This window comes from Etheostoma spectabile, chromosome 7, assembly GCF_008692095.1.
Source record: "Etheostoma spectabile isolate EspeVRDwgs_2016 chromosome 7, UIUC_Espe_1.0, whole genome shotgun sequence".
Taxonomy (NCBI): domain Eukaryota; kingdom Metazoa; phylum Chordata; class Actinopteri; order Perciformes; family Percidae; genus Etheostoma; species Etheostoma spectabile.
In genome coordinates this window covers 16,196,739-16,219,236 of record NC_045739.1, presented here as the reverse complement: position 1 = coordinate 16,219,236, position 22,498 = coordinate 16,196,739, and the positions used below count along the sequence as shown (strand labels likewise).

General features: G+C 40.0%; 1 protein-coding gene across 1 annotated transcript in view; it reads left to right on the top strand.

Annotated features, from left to right (window-relative positions):
• celsr3 (cadherin, EGF LAG seven-pass G-type receptor 3) overlaps positions 1 to 22,498 on the top strand; it is a 95,040-nt gene that overhangs the window by 6,455 nt on the left and 66,087 nt on the right. Inside the window, 2 exon segments of the mRNA XM_032520957.1 lie at positions 15,193 to 15,536; positions 17,255 to 17,543. Coding sequence (XP_032376848.1) covers positions 15,193 to 15,536; positions 17,255 to 17,543 — 633 coding nt within the window.

The window sequence follows — 22,498 nt, the reverse complement described above, 5'->3', positions numbered from 1 at the left end:
CTTTCTGCAGATTGTGTTTGTGAGTCGTGAAAGGAAGCTGATTGAATGAGTGGGACGGAGAGAAAGCCAGAAAATGTGATTTGTTACCTGTGTCTCAGACATCTGCTACATGTACCTGAGTCCCTTAAGGAGAAGGAAACATTTAGGAATTTGATGCTAAAAACGTGTATAAAAAAGGATGACGAGAAAAAAATGCTGAGTGTGGATTTTGTGTGAGAAATTGTGACAGTAGATATCATAGAAGGGAGAAAGTGTCTGTCTTTGAGATTTTTTTTGTAGCATTTTCTAGGCCTTTAAATGATAGGACAGATTAGATATTAAAGGGGAGAGAGAGGGGGAAGGACATGCGTCAAAGGGCTGCAGGTTACAACTGAACCTGCAGCCGCTGTACCAAAGACTGAGCCTCTGTAAATGATGTGCCTGCTCTACCCGGTGAGCTACCCAAGTGCCCAAAGGCTGTTTAATTTGAAATAACTGAATATACTTATTACAGTATTAGTAGTTTTTCATATAAAATGGTCATATCCGTCAGCATGTTGCCAGTTTATGAGATATGCTATTGCAAGCAACTGGTGCAAAGCAAGTATTTTATTTTGGCCTTGGCAATGATAATCTTGCTGTAAGAAAAAGAGCTGTGTAGTCATAAGCAGTGATCGGTATCACAGTACCACCCACGCTGTTTGATTGACAGCTGATCTGGGCTAAGTGCAGCCAAAGTTGCCATAGTAATTTTGTAAAATTAAAGAAATTCTATTTAGCAGGAAAGCACACAGTTCCAAATGACACAGCCAGTTGCTGTTACGTGCTGCTACTGTAAGTATTCAATGAAACAATATCAATACTTCCTTAATGTGATTTATTTCCTAATGAAATAGACATCTTAGGTGCAAACCCATCGACCATTAGCTATGATTTTCCTGGAAAAAAGCCACTTAACTGACATGCCTGTTAACCATCCATTATGTTGTGTCGTGCACTGAGAAACAATGTTTAAAAGTGTTTCTTGGCTTTGTATTGAATTTATATTTTAAGCTATTTTGTCATCCCCTCAAGACTATAATTATCTCTATATAACAAATATTACATTCACTTTTTGGAGTACAGTCGATTTTATGTGTTTAATGTGTTTTTAGTAAATTTTGTTGTTTATTTGTTTGCATTTCCAGGCTTTAGCTTCAAGATAAAGGCTTAAAATTGTTTTCATGTTTTGTTGCAGCCTGTCATTGATCAAAGTCCTAGAAACCAAAAGAGGAATAGAAAACAAGCGCAGCATTGTTGCTTTGATGGGCTGGTGAACGCTGTGTTTACGTGTATTCTTGCTTGGGAGCGTGTGTGACCTGCTTCCCTATTTACACTGCTTTTATACAAGCCTCACTGGTGACGATGCAGCCTTATACATATTCAGTTTGGTGTCATTTTGATGTAATTTAGTGAGTGAAGTGAATGAGTGAGTGAGTGAGCAAGTGGGTAAGTTTGACTTAGTGAGTAAACTGCGTTTTAGTGAGAGAGATCGAGGAAGTAAATGAGTTAACGAAAGAGAAGCGACTGGGAATATGAGTGAGTGAGTGTTTAAACACTACAAAGTGAATGATTAAATACACAAGGAAGGAATGAGTATATCAAGTGAGTAATCAAGTAAATGAGTGTGTGAGCAAATGAGCTGAGTTTGTGAATGAAAGAGAAAATGAACGAGTGAACAAGTGGGAAAGTGAGCTTACTGTAAGAGTCAGCGAGCGAATGACAGAGTGAAGGAGTGACTGAATGAATTCGCAATTGATTGAGTTTGAACGTTAGAGCAGGGATCTTCAAAAGGAGGTCCGGGACCCATAGGGGATTCTCAGAGTCAGCGCAGGGGGACCTTCAAATTATTTATTTATTACAAAGTTTTTAAAAATTAAAAAATCCTAAACTTAATCCAACATATTATTAGCAATTAACATCCCCACTGATGGTAGGCTTTCTGGCCTATAGGTAAGGCAGTCATTAAGATAGTCATCCACAGATACAGTCAATCCTAAGGATTCACTGTCCCACATGTATGTTTAACATTAAAACATGATTATCTAAAATCATGCCAAAAAGGATTAGGCTATTTTAAAAGCTTAGTATTCTGTGCAAAATAAGGTACTGAGTTTATAAAGGCTTTAGGCTGCCTTTCACTTTATTGTAGGCCTAGTTTAATATGCATCTTCATTTTATAAAATATGTGTACAGTAACAGGGGGTCCCTGCTCCAACTCTCTTTCAGTTAACAGGTCCTTGGCTTAAAAAAACGTTGAAGACCCCTGCGTTAGAGTCAAATACCGTATGAGAGAGAATGAGTAAGGGAGTGATTTAGCAAATAAATGATTAAAACGGAAAGAAAACAAAGTGAAGTGAATAAAAAAATGAGTGGCTTAAACACATAAGTGGTTGAGCAAGTATATGAGTAGGTGGACAAATGAATAAAAGTAAACTGTACGTATGTGCTAGCCTTTGTCTGCATCTGCCTCTTCCAGTGCATTCAGCTTGGTTCCAGCAGACGTGTAGATTCATTTACAAATGTCTTACTTTTTCTCTCTCTTCTCTTTTCTTCCCCCCCCCCCCTTCTCATGCCATTGCTCCAGGATTTGACAGTTATGAGATTATAATGAAACAACAGTCAGCCAGAGTCATGCTCGGAGCATAGCTGTCACTTTCATTGTGTGCTGTGTGTTATCACTGACTACCCGTCCCTCCTCTTCCTATCACTTTCTTCCTCTCCTTTATTCTACCCGTCCTTGATTGCCTGGATGGATGGATGCATTTTTTTCACTCATTTTTAGATCTTGAGTTTCTCTCTCTTCTTTTTCATCATCCTTCTTTCCATTTGTTTGTTTTCCCTTCTGCCTTTTTCACTCCTTTAGTTTCTCATTTATTTTCTCTCCCATTTCCTTTTTCCATCTCCTTGTGTATTATTTCTTCACTCACCTGCTATACCTCTCTACATCTTTTCTCACTCTCCCTTGTTTCCCTCCTGCTGTATTCAGTAATCCATCCTTCTGTCCTCGGAATCTTCTCTTTCCCTTCCTGTAATTCTCACATACAGTAACTGTCATGGGCTGTGTCTCTTCCATGGCCTATTTCTTTCAACTCTGCTTCTCCTTGTGTGTCTATACGTCTGCTCAAGTGCCTCAAGTATATGTGTGTGTTTCCACCTGAGGTTTGTGTATGTGCATGTTTGAACTGTGTTTTCTTGTAGAGAGATTTCTCTGTGTGTACGTGATTTGTATTTGAACATGGTCCTGTGTTTGTGTGTGTGTTTATAAGTGTGTATGTGTGTTCATAAGTGTGTGTTTGTGTGTGTGTTTGTACTCTCAAGTGGCTCAAAGCATTGCACTTGAGAATGTATTTATGCCTTTTCAATGAATAATATCTATGCATGCCAGAGAGAGCTGGGACGACACTGCTTTATGTCTTTCTTTCTTCTTATTTTATTTCTAACTTACTTTCACACTTTCTTCTCTCTCTTCCCCTTTTTCTCTGCGACAGTTGGCTCCAGACTAGTGATTCTCAGGATAATTCCCATATCTGTGGCATTTAAATTTATGAGATTAAACACTGCATCCATGCTTGTGTTACTAGCAGTTTAAGCTCACACAGACACACACATTTGCACTACACACATGGAACTGGCTTTAGGGTCAGTTGGAAGAGGCAAGTAATGCAAAAAAAGCTCATTTTAGCTTGGCACCCCAAACAGCATCTGCTCAAGGTGCCCTTGAGCAAAGCAACCACAAACAAAGACTGGGGCAACTGGCAAACTCCCAGTTGTGAATGTGTGTAGCAGTTTGGATGAGGAAAGGACTTTGCTGGAAAAGAAAGCATGTGCCTAACTAGACTTCCCTGGGTAGATGAAGGTTGAAACCGAGTCTGAGTGTCAACGTGATAGAAAGACTTTGTTAAATTGGCCCTTTTTTAACAGCGGACAAATTCATATGTCACATTAGGAAAAGCCCAGAGGTAAATAATAAAATTAACAATGGCTGAATTGCAGTTAGCTGCTTGACTTTCAGGGTCCTGGTATTCTTTGTTGTTTAGATGGTGTTGAAATGTATTTATGTAATATTTTTAGACACTGGGTTACTATATGTTGAAATTGTTGAGGCAACTATATGCTAACTGTGACTCGGGTCAGTGCACCATGAATACACTTACAGTGCATATAGGTCATTGCACTGATGTTAAGGAACCGTACACATTATGTGTGAGTATGCTGATGCTGTGTGTACAGTATTATGTATGTATTTATATGTGTGTGTGTGTGTGTGTGTGTGTGTGTATGTATTTATGTAATTATGTGTAAGACAGCTAATTAATTTAAATGTGGTTCAGCTGAGAAAGGTCAACCATAATGCTTTGAATTATTCTCATTTTAGATAATGTGTTTTTTACTCAATTTTACAAGCATGGAGGTAAAATGAGGCAAGAGTATAGTGTGTGTTAGATTACATGTACGTATTGTCTGCAGTAAAGAAAGATAAGAATGCATTTCAAAACAAAGACATAGGAAAAGAAAAGACAACAAGCACTTCATTAAATTTCATTAACTAGTTTTTATATTATGTTGCAATGAAAACATGGTTTGCCCCCTGAACCCCCCAGATAGCCCCACAGGCTTAGTCTTACTATAAAAAAAGTGTTTTTATATAATAGCCCTTTTGACATGCTGTGTGTGTGTGTGTGTGTGTGTGTGTGTGTGTGTGTGTGTGTGTGTGTGTGTGAGAGCACATAGAGCGATAACTTCAGTCTTTTAATATGTGGTAATAATACAAATAGTTCATACATACATTTTACAGGACAGTACATAAATATTGACATTGTATGTGAGGTGAGAAAGTTTGCAGAATTTGAACTCTATCACTCTTGTTTCATTCTTTGCTCAACTTTTTGATGTTAGTTTTTATGTGTATAACAAAATGCAACACTATGAATGCTTTCCAGTAATGTGCGCCGTTCTCCCAATCTTCAAACAATTACCACGTCTTGCTCATCTCCCTGTGTCAACCAGCTTTTCACTCTGCCTTGGAGTGAGGCCTTTTGTAACAGTTCTTTTCTAGGATAACCTGACCCATACTACTGCTTCTACTCCTCAAAATCATTTAACGCTACGCTGGTGTTGCTACACCATACATATTGACCTTAAACTTACAAGATCTTAACAGAGGATAAAGAAAAACAGCATGTTACAAATGTGTAACAGGCTCAAACCCACAGCATCATGAGCACACAACACTTACTACAGCTCTTTTAGCAACCACGATGACCTCCGTATACAGTGCATTCTGGTCAACCACAATGTAAAGAAACTTTTACCAGCCCATTAGAATCCATTAGATGTACGCTCTACATCTTTGGCCTGTCAGGGGCACACTACCGCTACCACCCGCCAGGAGCTAAAGGGTTCAGGTCGGGCAGAGAACATTGTGGAGTTTGACACAGTTTGACACAAAGAGCCAGATGGAAGGTTTCACAACTGGATTCATAGTGTCCTGTGACCGTGACACTGACACTGAGACCAAACCTCTGACCTCAACAGGTTTTGTCCAGTATTTGTCAAGGGGGTTGTATGACTTTGTAATGTTTTATATAGTGTAACCAGTGTTTCTGACAGAAACCCAGTCTGTTTAAAGCTTTCTGTGTAGGGACATTAATCTGATTTTCTGCAGAGGTTTTTAGGTCACTGAAGGCCAGAGATATTAGGTAGTGGATGGGTTAAGGGGATGTCTGTCTGACACTATAACACTGTCACATAGTTAAGTGCTTGCCAACTCAAGGCTTGTGTTAGAAGGAAAGTGGGCTGTTTCCTAGGCTTAATGTTCTGTTATGTTATGCAAATGTACAGTATTAAGGATTTATTAATGTGGTTTTTCTCTCACAAAGAGGACTTAGAGTGACAGTTAAATATAGGATACTGATAAGGTGTCTGTTTTCTAGCTGTTTCATATATACATGATTTGTTAGATATGCTCTCAGGTCTCTTAGTAAATGCCAAGTTACTCTGCAGTAACACAGCTGTGCACATCCCCATCTGGGAGCTGCCCTGTACAAATACAGCCCATTTGGTCCTTCTCCTACCAAGAATAACAATGTGGTGTGAGTGGCAGGATGACTACTGGGAAATAGTGATACATTAGGCAATATTGTACATAAGAGAATGCTGTGACAGTTAAAATTCAGGCATGTTGGGCTGCCATGAGTGAATATTTTGACATGTGTTTTCAGGGAGTTGAGAGCATAATAATCTAATTTCCCCTGTTTAGAGATTTGCAGTTTAGTCTTTATCTTTAATCATTATCAAACCAGCCTGGGGACTGAGGACATTTGATCAAAACCCAGCAAGACCTCATCTGCAAACAAAACGTATATTTAGCATGCTAGTAACTATCTCTTTAAAGTCATTTAAAAATATACAAAATACATTAAAACTTCAAGTATTTCACTTTCAAACAGTGTTTATTACCCAAAGGCCAGCTCTCCTAACCTTTCAGGCATCAAAGTGCCAAATGCCGAATGGCAAATGGAAATATAAGTGTTCATGAATAGCATTTTAATGATTTGTTTGTGCTGGTCTGAGGCTCAATAAACAATTGTTTAGTCCAAATCAGCCACCAGGAAGGACTGAGAGGCACAATGTAAGAAAAATAAGGAAAGCTCATCAACAGACTGAAACTTCCATGCTATGTTTAGCATTGTGTCATCAATAAATCATTACCGCATTAGCTTCACAACATTACCATGATTACAAACAAACAAGATCACTTCAGAGGAAGAAGCCGGACAGTAATCCAGCAGCCTCTGTGCTGCATTTTAGCTGGAGACACCAGGGCTAGATTGGATGAGTCTGTTGGAAAAAATACTTTGCAACAGTAAAAAAGCAAGAGTATGCTGTTCAGGTGGGTCCGAATTTATTTGACACGTGACTCTATCAGCTTTGATCAAGTGGTGCATCATAATCACCATCACCACATTTTAAATGAGATGGGATGAACTGTGTAGTGCAAGAAAAATCAAAGACTAAATCTGTCCACAGACAGACAGATGAGATATAAACACCTGGCAATGTACTCAAATCCTCTTCTGTTATGGAACTGCTACCAAAGTTGTGTAAGTTGTGCTGTGAAAGCTTTGCCGTTTTCAGCATGGTTTCCACAATTTCCATCTATCTACAAAGTAAGTTGTGAACAGTAATTATTGTCATTGAAACATTATTCAGTCATGTGCATTCTCTTTGAAAGTGTTTGAGTGATTAGCACACACAAGTAAGCATCACATGAGTCCCTTTTTCTGCACGTATCCTACTGAGCTAATCATTACTGCTGCACTATTACACTGCCCCACAAGAGAAATTTAAATTTGTAATCTTTTCAGGCGACAGAGGAAGTGATGAAAGCTGCTACAGACCCAACCTGCCTCAGGTGCTGGAGAGACTGCAATGATTTACAATAACCCACAATTTAATGCTCCAAAATACCAAATTATTTAACTCAACAACAGCAGATAGGGTCGAGCCATGTCCGCCTGTGGACAAAAAGTGTTTCTTTATGAATGAAAAATAAGTAAAAATGTATGGTTGTGCTTTTTTTTCCCACACAAACATAATATCTTTGTGGTTGTAGATTTGAGCGAAAAGACTAAATGCAGCAGCACAATAATATTAACAGAGACAAATGTAAGATATAGGAGGACGGCTGCTGCTGCAGACAGCTGCGAACAGTGGTCACATCTGTATGTCAGAGAGGTCAGAGTGTAGATTTGTGTTATTATCCATACAATAGACATGCGGGTGTGAATAAATGTGATATGGGTGAAAATTTAGCCTCTGCATGCGAAAGGGCTTCATGTTTTCAGTGTGTGTGCAAGTTAAGTGTATCTGGTTTAACGTAAAGGATTAGTGCTTCTGTTGTAAAAGGGTGGTTAAACCATTATGTTGCTGGGGTTGCTGTGTGTGTGTGTGTGTGTGTGTGTGTGTGTGTGTGGGTTGTTGATTTTTACTCTGTTCTACTTTGCACTGAGAACAATGAGTGCCCAGACCTCAGGGGTAAAAAGCTTTAAAAAACAAACAGAGCGCAGAAATCAGCGGTCAAGCCCGCCTGAGAGAGAGTGTGTGGTGTGTGGTGTGTGTGTTGTGTTGTGTGTGTGTTGTGTTGTGTGTGTGTGTGTGTGTGTGTGTGTGTGTGTGTGTGTGTGCGCTTTGTGATGCGTACACAATATTGTTAGCGCTTGTGTTAATTCACATGCTTTAATGTATGGCCTGCCTCTCTTTACAGCAATCCATTTATTCACGTATGTACTTATTGGTATGAAGTGCCATTTTGGGTGTTCATACTTTAACTCTTGCCCTCAGTCATTATTTTCAGGTGACTGTACACCATACGGTCCTCTGTGCGCTCTGTTAACAAGCTCAAACAGTTTATGGGTTTAAAAAAGGCAGTGTTTTATTTTCCTGACCTGCAGCCAACTAACACAGCTCGTAAAATAAAACTCCTCACACTTTTGTAATCACACAGCACTTTTAAAATTCAACCTTCTCACATATTTCATCAGGGCTTTTTCGAGGACGGCGAACACTGAGGCAGGAAAAGGCCAAACAAAGGGATGTGACAACACAGTGTGAAATGGGATTTAAAGCCATGTTTGTGGATACATGGTCTGCAACCTAATGGGTTGAAGGCACCATGACGGTGTTTAGTGTTTCAGGGTAGCAGCATATGGCTTTTGTCCAGTCTAAATCCAATTTTACTGTTTTGGGCTTTTGCATGCAGATTGTAATATATCTCCCCTTTCGGGCTTTTTTTCCTTTTAAACCCAACTCCTTATATCACCAAGAGTGCATACAGTTTGAATTAGACTTTTAGTCACACCAGTGTCAATGCCATGTGTGAATGACTGAACCATTTAGGGATATGAACCTCTTACCTCGGCAGTGTTAGCCTTTACAGACTGAGCTACCCAGAGCTGTAATGAATAATAAAAGAAAAATGGAGAACACTTAATTCCTATTCTTAACATGTTTTAAGTGGACAAAAATGCCTACTGGTGAGATATGAACTTCGATTAATTCATGCAACATTTACTCAATAGATATTCAAGGTTTTCCTCCCACAGTAACAGTGGGAGGAATTTGAATTTAAATACAGGAGATTTTTTTTTAATGCTGTACAGAATTTAATAAAGAACAAGTTGCGTTTTCTTTTACAGCGAGCTGTACCTCCTCTGAGGCCTCAAGTCTGATGTCTGGTGAACAACTTTTTCTAAGTCTGCATCTCAAACATGTTTTATAGTTGATGTGAAAGACCGTCCTGAAACCCCAGATTTGTTCTTCAGTGTGTCCCCTATTGCATATTCCATACTAAATGTAACCAAAAGGCTACAGTTTGGACTACACACAGACGTCAATCAAACTGCAACTACAGAAGGCCACTGCCAATCAAACTTCACAATAGAAAGCTCAATGCTTTTCTAAGATTGAATGCTTTTTTTAACTCCATCAAACTGTCGCACCAACATTTTCAGTGTGTTTTAATTTTCTCCACCTGTGTGCAGCTCCTTTCTCATTGTAGTACAAAAGGTTACTATGATCGCACATTCAAAAATCAAGCATTTCTTAGAGCCTTTTTAAAAATACTTAATTTAGTCATTTTTAAAATCTGCAAATTAGGACAAAGCTTGTGTGCCTATCGATAGTCATGTCATGGGTAGCTGATGGGTCCCTGAGCAGGACACCAAGCAGCTTCCTACATTATTGTCTTAAAAGCTTAATAATGTAACTACGAAACCACAAATGTGTGTTTTTAAGCAGCTCCCCTTTGATTTCAAAGCATCTTTGACTTCTGAGTTTTTTAGACAAAATTATGAGGCTTGATTGGCTTGGATAGAACTTGTTCTTACATCCTCACAAACCACCTGAGCAGTATCTGCAAACCTTTGGTTGCGGTGACTTTCTTGCTTTCTCCCTCAAAGGAAAATGCCAGGACTCTGCCATGTGACCCATCCTCCTGCCCTGTATTGCAGCTTTAAATAATGTTTCTGAGGCTGTTTTCAGCTCCAGCTGTGAGCTTCCATTGTACACTACTTTGCAGACTATTTCCGTCTGGATTTTCCAGGAGGCTAGCTCGGGATACTCTGACATTCAAGAAGCTTTGAGTGTGCTATTAGTCAGGCTACCTGGCACAGGGAGATAGCACTGAACTCCTTCAACCCTTTGAAACGCTGGGGACCGGGTACCCACAAAGCATCTTAGAGGCGCAGCACTGATCAGAGGCCAGCCTCTCTCTCATGGTGTATTGATATGAACACATCCATGGGACATTGCTGATGATTCCGGATCAGTGTGTTTATTCTTAGAGGCTTCGTGCACGCCAGCCCCGAGCTCTCCTCCCTCTTTGAAGTGCGGACACATGAAGGGAAAAATGTTGGCTCCAAGCCCACAGGAGCAAAGAAAGCTTGCAGAAGCGTTTCGGAGTTGCTATTTACAAAATGCTTTGTTTTCCCGTGGTGCTAAAGACGCGAAAATAACCTTCCATTTGTAGGGTTTTGAGTTTGGAGGTTATTAATGTTTTATTGTTTTGATACATGCAGAGTGCCTTGAAAAAGGGTGATGCATTAGTTATGACTTCCTGGCTTATTGGGAAGTTATAGACAAGATCGCCCTTACTCACCTCTCACCAGGATTCAAAAGTAAATCACAACAGCTCCGTGTCTTTAAATTTCAGTAATGTGATATATTGTCTGAGAAAATGATTGAAACCTGAGAATCCCATAAGTTTTGGCAGGAATTTAAGGTATAGTAAGTGACTCATGTCCTTGTACACACTGGATTCTCTCTCTTTATCGCGCGTCAGTATTGGCTTTTACATACAGCTTAACTTTATTTCTGAAAGGTCTAGCATTTTCAGTTTACGACCTAAATGGCTCAGTCAGGGTATACATTTAATCAATAACTATATCATAATTTCGTCAATTAATGCATCATTTGAATAATTGTTTATAAAATACAAGGATGCATGTGTGGTTACTATTACTGTATTAATTTACCATGTTTCGATCAAAATGTTGCCTGAGGGCCAAATGAGAGACAGTTTCATGTCTGTTAGTGGACAATTTTTGTAGCTGCTATTGTCTCACTTTTTGTGGGAAATTATTCTTTAGGTGGATGTTTTTTTAGTAACATAGGGGAATCTGATACAAGTACAGTAAAGGTTACATTTCAAAATGATATTCCTTGTGTATCTAGCACAATAACTTTGTTTAAGTGGGGCTTTAAAGTTTCAAACTTGAGCTGAAGTAAGGAATCCCTGCAACACTCAACTACTTTTACTGAAAGCACCCTTTCCTTATTGAGCGTCTGGAAAAAAGATGCGCTTTTTAACACAGCAGGGAACATTATAATTAGGCTTATACCAGATTTAAGTGAGATTCCCATGCTGTAATGACAATCCTCAATTGTTACAAAAGAAGTTCAAACTTAACTTGTTTTGGAAAATGGCCTTCATGTTTCTGCAGACTTATTAGTAAGACTTATGTAATTTTAGCAGAACAAGCATATTATGTAGGAAGTGAATGAATCATTGACCTGACCTACGCTGAGTGGACAGAGTTTGGTGGTTCTAATGGCTGAAATGGCCATTTAGCTTGAATGGTTGTTTTTCTTTTTTATTTCAAACCTCCAATTGGCTTCATACATGAGGGATGAGTAAAGAGCCCTGTGCTGATGCAGGTTGGCCAAATCAGAAAGAAAGGGAAACCAAATTACGATATTTTACTGTGTGTGTGTGTGTGTGTGTGTGTGTGTGTGTGTGTGTGTGTGTGTGTGTGTGTGTGTGCGTGTGTGTGTATACCAGGTTAACTGTCAGAATGTAATGGCTGCTTACCTCTGAAAGCTGATAAGGGAAAGTTAAAAACTGTCAGGGAGCAGTGATATTCAAGAGTACCATTTTCATGTTAGCCTGTTACACGTTTTGTTGAGTTGTCAACTATTTTTGAAAACTGTTGTCCCCTGTTCCCCTGTGGGCCACCAAATGGGATTCTCGGGAGCCTGTGAGACTCTGAGAAATGTTCAGTGTGCCTGGCAGAGGAAATTGTTGTATTTTTTTTCTTATCAGAAAACAGTCAAGCGCACACAATCTGCAAGAGGCCAACATTGCAATTGCTCACAAAAAGTGTGTCAACAAGAGAATAAATAACCTTGGTGCAGCACAATCTTCCAGCAATTGAAATAAAGCGTTGAGTAAGTGGTTTATCATCCGTACCTAACTGTCGACAAGAAAGCAAATAAGCATATGTCCCAAAATGTCTGGCTACTCTTTAAATGTTAGTCAGATTTAGGTTAGTAGGGAAAGGGTTGATGTTAGGCATGTAAACGTGATGGTTAAAGTTAGAGTCAGGGGCCAGAGATTGCTCTGTGTCAATGATGGATATATTTTTGTATGTGTACAGAATTAGTGTGAACATGTGCATTTCTGATGGTTGTGTGTGTCTATGTGTGTGTGTGTGTGTGTGTGTGTGTGTGATTGGATCCTACTCCAGCAGATTATCCCAGGTCTTTTCATAGATCCCTGTCTTATTTTAATGACAATGGGAGATAAGCGTCAATTACTGCTGCGTCTTTGCATCGTGATCCAGAGGGCTGATAATAAAGCTGGTTTTTAGCCCCAGAAGACGAGGTGACATTTATTACTTCACCTAATACTGTATGTTATTTTAAAGTCAGACATCTGTCTGTCTGTTTTTTCATCCATCTACTTCCACAAATTATTCCATTAAAATGTTCCCTGATGATTTTCTGTGTGAGTTTTTCCTCTTCTGTCCCTTCCATTCTCTGTCTGTTCATTTATTACAAAGGGCTCTGGACTTTAGTGTGTGTGTGTGTATGTGTGTGTGTGTATCAGAGGTCAGTGGGGAGTGAGGCTCCTCATAATCCAGTAATCAAACCAGCTGCCACCCAACCCCCATCTCTCCACCCCTACCTCTTTCTCTTTTCTCTGTCTACATCTCGCTCGTTGTCTTGAGACTTTTTTCTGTTCTTCCCTCTCTAACATTTACTGTAATAATTATTACCAAATGAATTATTCTTATTTTGCCTCTCTTTCCGTTTATGCCTTTTTACTTTCCTTCACTCCTTTCTTCCTTTCTGTCTGTTTGACAATTTCTGTCAAACGCAAATAAGTTACAAATTATAAATGATTGTGTTCAACTGACTGACACTGTAGTCTAACTCTAAATTTGATACATTTACAATGTCATCAATTCAATAACCTCTCAAATTGTACGACACTATTAGCAAAGGGAAAGAAAAGAACATTAATAATCAAACCATTATTCTAAGTCTAATAAACTATTATTGATTGCGGGTTTCCATATTTATCGTGATTCTTGCTTTTTCGTTAATCCCTGGTTAAAGACCCTCATTCTCTTTCTCTCCATCATCTCTTCAGCCATTCCAGTTTCTAGTAAACCTCCTTCACCCTCCGTCGCCTCCCTGTGTCAGCAACCTCCCTCTGTCTCTTTTACCCCTCACCCTCCATTCATTGCTTTCGTTCCTTATTTCTCACTCATTCTTTCTTTCCACCACTTGCCATGCCCTTTTTTGCATTGATGCATTGCATTCTTACTCTTTCACTCTCTGTCTTATCGTTCACCCTGTTTCACCTTCACAGTGCCTCAGTGCCACAGAAGAAAATTGCCTCCTCACGGCGGTTTGGCCATGTGCATTTGTATTCTTTTGTAGCTCATTAGCCAGCCTTTCCCACCAAATTGCTTCACTATATACAATACAGCCCAGTGCTTGACTGTGTTTGCATCCAGTGTAGATGAAACGTGTCTCGGTCTGTTGTTGAAACAGTTTGTTTGTGAGGGTTGTGACCTGCTGTGATGCCTATGAACTCATTTTATAGTAGTGACGGGTTGCAGAGAAAAGGAACGCTGTGTTGAATTTGTAACTGAAGCTGAATGTGAGGAGACGGGGGACATGATGTTCTCTGCATGAGAGCACTCAGTGATACCTCTCTATTTCTCTGTCTCTGTGTGGATTGTTGAATCACATGCACAAGGCTTGAAAGCCACTTCCTGGCTCTGACTTCCAGATTTCAGTGTTCTCTTTCTTACTGGAACATGAAATTAAAGAATTGCAATATGCGTGCTAACAACGGTGATGTGGCTTTATTACCATACCATCTTACGGTTTATCACAAATCTATCATGAAGGATGATTAGCTGTATGTTTAGCTAAATATATAGATACAAAACAAATACCGCTGGCTATGTGACACATATTGTAATGGTTTAAGTATGGCTAAATAAAATCACATTTTAACTATAGTAATTAATTAATTAATTAATTGAAATTAAATGTATATATTTTGTAAGTCTTAAAGCACTTGGTAAAGCTTACAAAAATAAAGTGTTTTAAACATTACTAGATTGTAAACACTGACTGTTTAAATATTTAACCAAAACCATTAAAAACACCATCTTTCCACAACTGGAAACCCGGTGTCAAAGTCCAACCATCCCCACCAACCTGCTCCCTATGACGTCTGAAGAATATCACACTTCCTGGAATGGAAAAAGAAAATAGCAAATGTGTTGCCTCCAAAACTTATATGGCAGTGTACAAAAGTGTTTTGTAAACAGGGTTGGTTAGGGACATAAAAAAATGTGACAGTTCACCTCAAAGTATAACAAATCGGGGGCATTTTTTTAACCTGCTTGCCGTATAAAAATGTAAGAAAACTGTTACGTAAAAGCAGTAAAACACAACTCAGATTATGATTAGGGAACTTACACAGGTTTGAGGGTGGTTGAAGAAAAAACACATTTGAAACTGGAAACTTCATTCACAGCAGATCAATTCTTACATAATTTAAATCAAACTCCTCATCTTTTCGCTTTGCATTTGTAATCCTTCATCTCTGGCTCCCATTCATTTATTGCGGTCTCTTTACCTCTGTCTCGCTGCTCTTTATCACTTTACCCTTTGACCCTCCTCCCTCATGCCTCCCCCTTCATCTATCTCCTTCTTATTGTTAGTTGTCTTTCCAAACCTCTCTATCTTTCTCTATCTCCTTCACCTACTAACCCTTTTGTCCATCTTCTATACACCTCATGAATGAGCACATACAGTCTATTCTTTTACCTAAAATGTTTTCCTCCATTCTCTCCTTTAATTCTTCAGATGGCGTCCACAGCATTTCAGCCCAGTGTGTTCTCCGCGTCCTCATCATCACAGAGGACATGCTGGGCAGCAGTGTCACTGTCCGCCTCCAGAACATGTCCCAGGAGCACTTCCTGTCACCACTGCTGGGTAACTTCCTGGAAGGCGTGTCGGCAGTGCTCTCTGTGCCTGTCGAGGATGTTTTCATCTTCAATATCCAGCCAGATCTGGACGCTGCGCCGGGAGGGATCCTGAACGTCAGCTTCTCTGCTGCGTTGCCCGGCGGACTCTTCTTCCCCTCTGAGACCCTGGAGGAACAACTGTACCTGAACAGGCCCAGGCTAACCTCACTGACACAGATGGAGGTTAGTTACAAATACACATATAAGAATCACAAGTTTTAAATTCTTAGTGTTGGTGTATATATATATATATATATCTTAAGACACAATGACCACATATATTTTTCCAATGAACATTCTATGAAAAAAGTCACTCACATGCAGCAGCTGGAATTCTGATTACATGTAATATGACATGCAAAGCAAATGTAATTGGACACATTTTGTGAACTGATAATAATACAATACAGATGCCAAGTCAGCTCAGGCATATGGCTTTATCAAGCAAGCAGGATGATATGACCACTAAAGGCTCTCAGGCATGAAATAACACACACCTGGACACAGCAGGCACATCATTTACAAACAAGCCTATAGGCTCTCTCAGAGCATCTCTGTACATGCATGAGCGAAAGAGATAGAGAAAAAGATATTTCAATAGAAAGAAGTAGTAAAACCCAAAGGAGAAAAGATGTGTCAATAGCTACATAGTTTAAGGCTGAATGTTAACAACTTTCTTTTATAGCCTACACACTGAATCTATTTCCTCTTATTGTCTAAGAAGACACAATATTGTTAACATATCTTAATCTGATCCAGTGACCTTAACAGCAAACAGTAACAATTCTTCTGGAAAATAAATGATTTTACCACGCCTACACCAATCAGAGGAGGCGGAGCAGCCTGAGAGGAGTGACCCAGGGCAAAAAATACCACCATCCACCTAAAATGACGAGCCGTCAATATTTTTTAATCAACCAGAATCTTCTTTCATCTGAATGATGGCGGCTTAAGTCAATTGACAGTAAGAATATGATATTTAGAGATATTCAAAAAGTAAAAAACGAAACAAAAAAATGGAGTTATCCGTGATGGAGAACTGTCCGTTTGTTAGCGAGGTTAGCATAGCGCTACTTCGATGATTTATCATTAGCATGATACCACGTAACGTTAGACAGCCCGACTAAGGCGCGACAACCATAACGCTAGCATGCTAGCATACAAAGCATTCGCATGTCAACATTCTAGCTAGCTAGCCATTGAACTTATTGCAGTTGTCTTCGGTATCCACAGTCTACCAGTTTCTCTCTAAAAAAGTGAAACATTTCTATCCATGTTATAAGCTAAACAGTCACTGTTAAATAGGTAACGTAACTTGGAAGTCAAATTTGGAACACTTCATCAAAAAGAAGACTAATGTGTCAGGTGCACAGGTGTAATCGATACAATTAAGTAGCTAAGGCTGCAAGTTAGGTGCTGCAATTTCAGGGCTCTGGTATCGCTTAGCGTTAGTTTATACTTTCTCTCTGGCATCTAAAAACATTTTCGCACGTATTGAATTTACATAGAATGTAAAGGTGTATACAGTACAAGTTACTTTTCAGATTAAGCCTTAAAAATTAATACGTTTATGAAATAAAATGTGTTGTTATGGATTGAACTGCCTTGTAAATAAATGTGTTAAATCTACATCCACTTAACCAGCTACCACACTAAAATTATGCATGTATGGGTAAGGTTATTCATGATAATCACTCATATGGGCCACTTGTTTTGCACAACAAATACAACATTAATGTTGGTAGTTGCACTTGTGCTTTTACTACTATTACAAGTCAGAACAGATGTGAATTGGGACCCAATCTGCAAAACTTACAACAGTAACCTACTCTTTACATGTTAACGCAGCAAAAACATTCTTCACAATGACTTACAACACCTTTCCTCTCCCACGACTCCAGGTTCTCCCGTTTGACGACAACGTGTGTCTGCGTGAGCCATGCCAGAACTACATGAAGTGCATCTCAGTGCTGCGCTTCAACAGCTCTGCCCCCTTCATTTCCTCGCCCTCCATCTTGTTCCGGCCCATCCACCCTATCGCAGGCCTACGCTGCCGCTGCCCAGTTGGCTTCACGGGTGATTACTGCGAGACGGAGATCAACCTGTGTTACTCCAACCCCTGCCTGAACGGAGGGGTTTGCGCCCGCAGAGAAGGAGGGTACACCTGCATCTGCCGTGAAGATTATACTGGTGAGTAGTGTGCTGTAGTGCGGGAGTGTGCATGTATTTGTACTGCTGTGAAAAAGGGGTTCTTTCTGGGTGGAAGGGCTTGAATTTAATGTTTTTTTTTCTGTCACACAAAGAAACACAAGTAAGAGTTGAAGTGTGTTTGTTTGTGGTAGTGATGACGGTATACCAGGGTTGTAATGGTACGCAGATTCTACCCCGGTTTTGGAATCACGGTTTGGCGTGAGTTCGGTACAGCAGACCCCCCCCCCCCCTTATTTCAAACAGACAGTAGTGCCGGTAATTAAGACTTTGTTAAACTATTTTATTATTACAAAAATAGGTTAGGGTTAGGGTTAAAACATTTTAATCCATCCATCCATCCATCTTCATCCGCTTTATCCGGTATTGGGTCGCGGGGGCTGCAGCTCCAGTAGGGGACCCTAAACTTCCCTTTCCCGAGCCACATCAACCAGCTCGGACTGGGGGATCCCGAGGCGTTCCCAGGCCAGGTTGGAGATATAATCTCTCCACCTAGTCCTGGGTCTTCCCCAAGGCCTCCTCCCAGCTGGACGTGCCTGGAACACCTCCCTAGGGAGGCGCCCAGGAGGCATCCTTACCAGATGCCCGAACCACCTCAACTGGCTCCTTTCGACGCGAAGGAGCAGCGGCTCTACTCCGAGCTCCTCTCGGATGACTAAAACATTTTAAACACTTCTCTAATACACCATACAAACACTGAAGAAACACGTCCCCAAAAAGCAACAGGTCACAACCGGTTATACAACTGAAAAACATCTCTTATGCTGTGAAATTGAATTTCGATTTCTAAACAACACTGGGCACAACTGAAGCCAGTTTACATCACCTGACAAACTCATTTTAAGCAACACAACTCTTAACACCTGTTTCAAAACAGGCTCAGTGCAATCCTCACACACACGGTCACTCAGAACACACTGAGTAAAACCACTAACACCAATACAGAAAATACAAACTTTCTCATCTTCACAGTTAGAACAATTTGAGTGACTTCACACTACTAAATAGTTTCTTTAAAGAAAAGATATAGATTTTACAATATACCAATTTTTAAATTGGTATATTAACAAAAAGGAATGAAAATCAGCAGTTTGCTTCAATAAACTATTTTGTCTCTTGTAATTTATGGAATTACTGGAAAAAAAACTAAAGGTACAAAACAGTAACATAGAATAGTGTGACTAATCCTGTCTCTCTCCAACATCAAGCTGCAAGTTTTCTTCATCACATTGGATGTCTGCATCATCTCTAAATACTACAGTAATGAATGTGGTGTTTCCATTGCTTTCACCTCCATTACTTTCTGAAAAACAGTAATAATGCCATTTAAACATTGTAAAGATATGTTTTGCACATTTTCTTTTATAGCTGTGTATGTAACCTCAGGCATCTGACCTGGGCATACTGGTATCTTTGCTTTGGGGTGGGGGGTGTGGTTCCACATTACGTGAATTAATCTACATGCTGTGTATTCTGCGTGCACCTGACGGTGATAATTGACGATCTGACGATTTGGCAAGAATATAAAAACGTTAAACATGTTTATTATAAATTGTTTTAGTATATTCATTTACGTTTGTTTTAAGCAAGTAAAGAATAAACCCAATAATTAACTCATGCGTATTTTATGCAAGACTGAAGAGGGACCTAATTTGATAACGAATTTTTCGCATTCCCAAAGAATTGTAAATGCCCTAAAATGAATAGACATCATCCACATCTAACTTAAAATGTCCTTGATCACTCTAGTTAGCCACCTCTAAGTTCCTTTCTACATGCTATTGGTTTAACTGATTGACCTTTCCCGTGCACCTGCTCTTATAAAACAGTAGTTAAGAGTCCAATTAGCACGTGAGAGCTTGCCAATCAACAGGTCATTCAGTAGAAACATTGAGGATCTTTAGTAGAATGCTTTTAAACACTTAGTAGTTATCCTGCTGCAGGTTAACATGTTGGCCCATGAAATAGAGAAACCAAGCTGAGCAATGTTGCTTTTACAGGAACTAGGTAGAATATAATACATGTTTAAGAGCATAAATAATACTATCGTGAATTTTGAAAACAGATGTATGTATTTTATAATTTTGTATTTACAGTTCAATGCTTGAATTTGAAACAAAATTGCTAAACTAGAGGCAACAAAAAAGCATTTTATTCTTTTATCTCTATGTTACTGATTTAATGGATAGGCGTATAGTGTGTTTATGTGTGTGTGTGTGTGTGTGTTGTGTCTTGGTGTAGCCTCAACTCCAGCCCGGTAAACTAAAACTGACTGTCTGTGTGTCTTTGTTCATGTCCCATATTGACTTCCTTTTTGATCCACTCTGTTTTTTTCTCTGTTGTTGTGTTGAGCTGAACAACATGAAAACACACACTCTGCCTCCTTGGAGAGCTTCCTCCTCCTTCGCTCTCTGCCTGTTGTAGTCTTTTACACACACACACACACACACACACACACACACACACACACACACACACACACACACACACACACACACACACACACACACACACACACACACACACACAGACAGGCAGTCAAATGTTATAAACCCCTCACTCTTTTTTACTGTCACCAAACTAATTTGTTCCCTGTCTCACATGCACACACACGCACACACACACGCACGCACACACACGCGCACACATTCATTTAATTCTTTCTTACCTTTCCCATTACTCTAGAGTAATTTCCCCTCTCTCTTTCACTTCCTCTCTGCCTCCCTGTTTTTCTGCCCCTTCATACTGCTGAATTGCTTCAGTCTTCGAGCCATTGAGTAGGTTGTAGGAGAGGATAGATGCTATGAATGTCAGTGTGTGTGTCTGGGGGATGTTTCACATTGCCTTTTATTTCGAATCAAAAGAGAGCTGGGGGAGTGAAGCAACACTTTTCTTTCATGAGAGAGACAGAGTGTTTTCCAAACTCCCAGAGAGAGAGAGAGAGAGAGAGAGAGAGAGAGTGTGAGAGAGAGAGAGTGGAAATAAAGAAAGGAAAAATGGAGGTAGAAAGGTACAAAGAGCGAGTGGGAGGAAGAGGCAAAGACGGTGGTCCTAGATTGCACATCCACCAATGTCTGAGTTGGAATTTTGTCTCCATCAAAATTCTGAATGTGTCTGTAATTTAGGACAACTTTATCACAACTGCTAAGACCCATGTCTAAAACCAATCCATCAGAGAATGACATGAGATGACTCAGAATACATACAGCTGGAACGTTGTTCCTCTTTTTAGGTTAAAAAAAAGTGCTAGGGCTATGGCTAAAGCTTGGATGACAGATGCATTTATTGCTATCTACATGAACCGGCTAGATCGCTGTTTGCACACCATGTGTATGGGCCTATAGACGGTGACAGAGAAAACAGAAAGGATAAAAAATTGGAAAAAAATTAGATCATTGATAATAGGAGAGGGGACAAAGCAGAAAACAGGAGAAGACAGGAGAGCGAGAGAGTGCAGACAGCAGAGCATGAGAGATGAAGGAAAGAAGGGAGAAGAGGCAGGGTATGACAGCAATATGAAAGACGAGGGAGACGGATGAATTCAGAGAGAATAACATGGAAGGAGGGCTGCAGGGTGAAAATGGGCAGAGAAACATCTGGGAGAAATAAGAGAGAGGGATGGAAGATGAGAGTTGAGGGATAGAGCAAAGGAAATCAGTTGGTTTCTGGGTAGTTGGTGTTGTGCTTTTCCTGCGTAGGCGTAGGGTGTCTCGTCAACGCCCAGGGCTGGTAGGAGGAAGAGGAGGAGAACAAGTAAACAGGGATGAATTGATTCTGCAACACACAAAAATCTCCAGACATCTCCCAACCAGGTTTGCTCTCTACCTAATTCGTTTTTTCTTTTTTTTTCTCCATCCAACTGGCGGCCTTCATCCATCCCCTCATATGCTGTTTGTGGCTTTGAATCACTTTTCCTTGAAACTCTAAGGATTTCTCTCACAGGAAGGAACTAAGCCCAGGGTTTTGACCGGTATTGGAAACTTTCCACTGAGTGAGGAATATATTTTTGACGCTAAAACAGTAGCTTTCAATAGACCTGTGTCAGGCGTGATTTGTGAACAATTGTTTTTGAGTTTCTTTGGGCTATTCAAGCAAAACGGTTTCATCACCTTAATCACCATAAAATGTGATTGAGAAGTTCATTCTCTGACTGAGAGTAATGTTGTCAAAATAACCATGTACTGTACGTGTAAACAGGACCTTAATATGCTCACAGGGATTTTCACTTGTCATAGCAGGAAAAGCTTAGGTGTTAACTAATAACATTATCAATGGCTCCATTCTATTCAATTGTGTTCTATTTTAGAACCCTGACACTGAAACAGCTAATTGTAAGTCAGGCATCGTTACCTTCATTATTTATTATTTATAGCAATTTCAGTAGTGCAGTTAACAGGAATTTGTCTTGGTGTGCCCACATACGCCACCTAATTGACAACAGTGCACCGCAGATGCGTAACTATCGGTAGGCAGGGTACGCGGTTGCTTACAAACCAGGGGCCCGTGTGACTGGAAGATATTGATTGACAGCCTGGGCCCCCTATTGCATTTTCATTACTTGCGACAAACCCAGCAGTCCCCTTGCACTGTGAGAGACACTTACCAAGCGGGAGGGAGAAGAACGGGTCTAATTAATTTCTGATTTAAAGACGAGACGTGTGTGACTCAAATATCTTACATTTACCAACAAAGCGTACTGCGAAAGACCGTGCAAAACATTTCAGACCATCCTGCCAACCTGTATACGTACATTTTAACATCAATGTACGCTGTAAGAATTTTGTATCGCTTTTTTCCCTTTATTATAGTGATAGCACATAGACTGGAAAGGGGGAGAGCGATGGGGGATGACACACAGCAAAGGACAGCAGGTCAGATTCAAACCCCGCGCTGCTGCAGGACTCAGCCAACATGGGCCAAACGCTCTTACTGGGTGA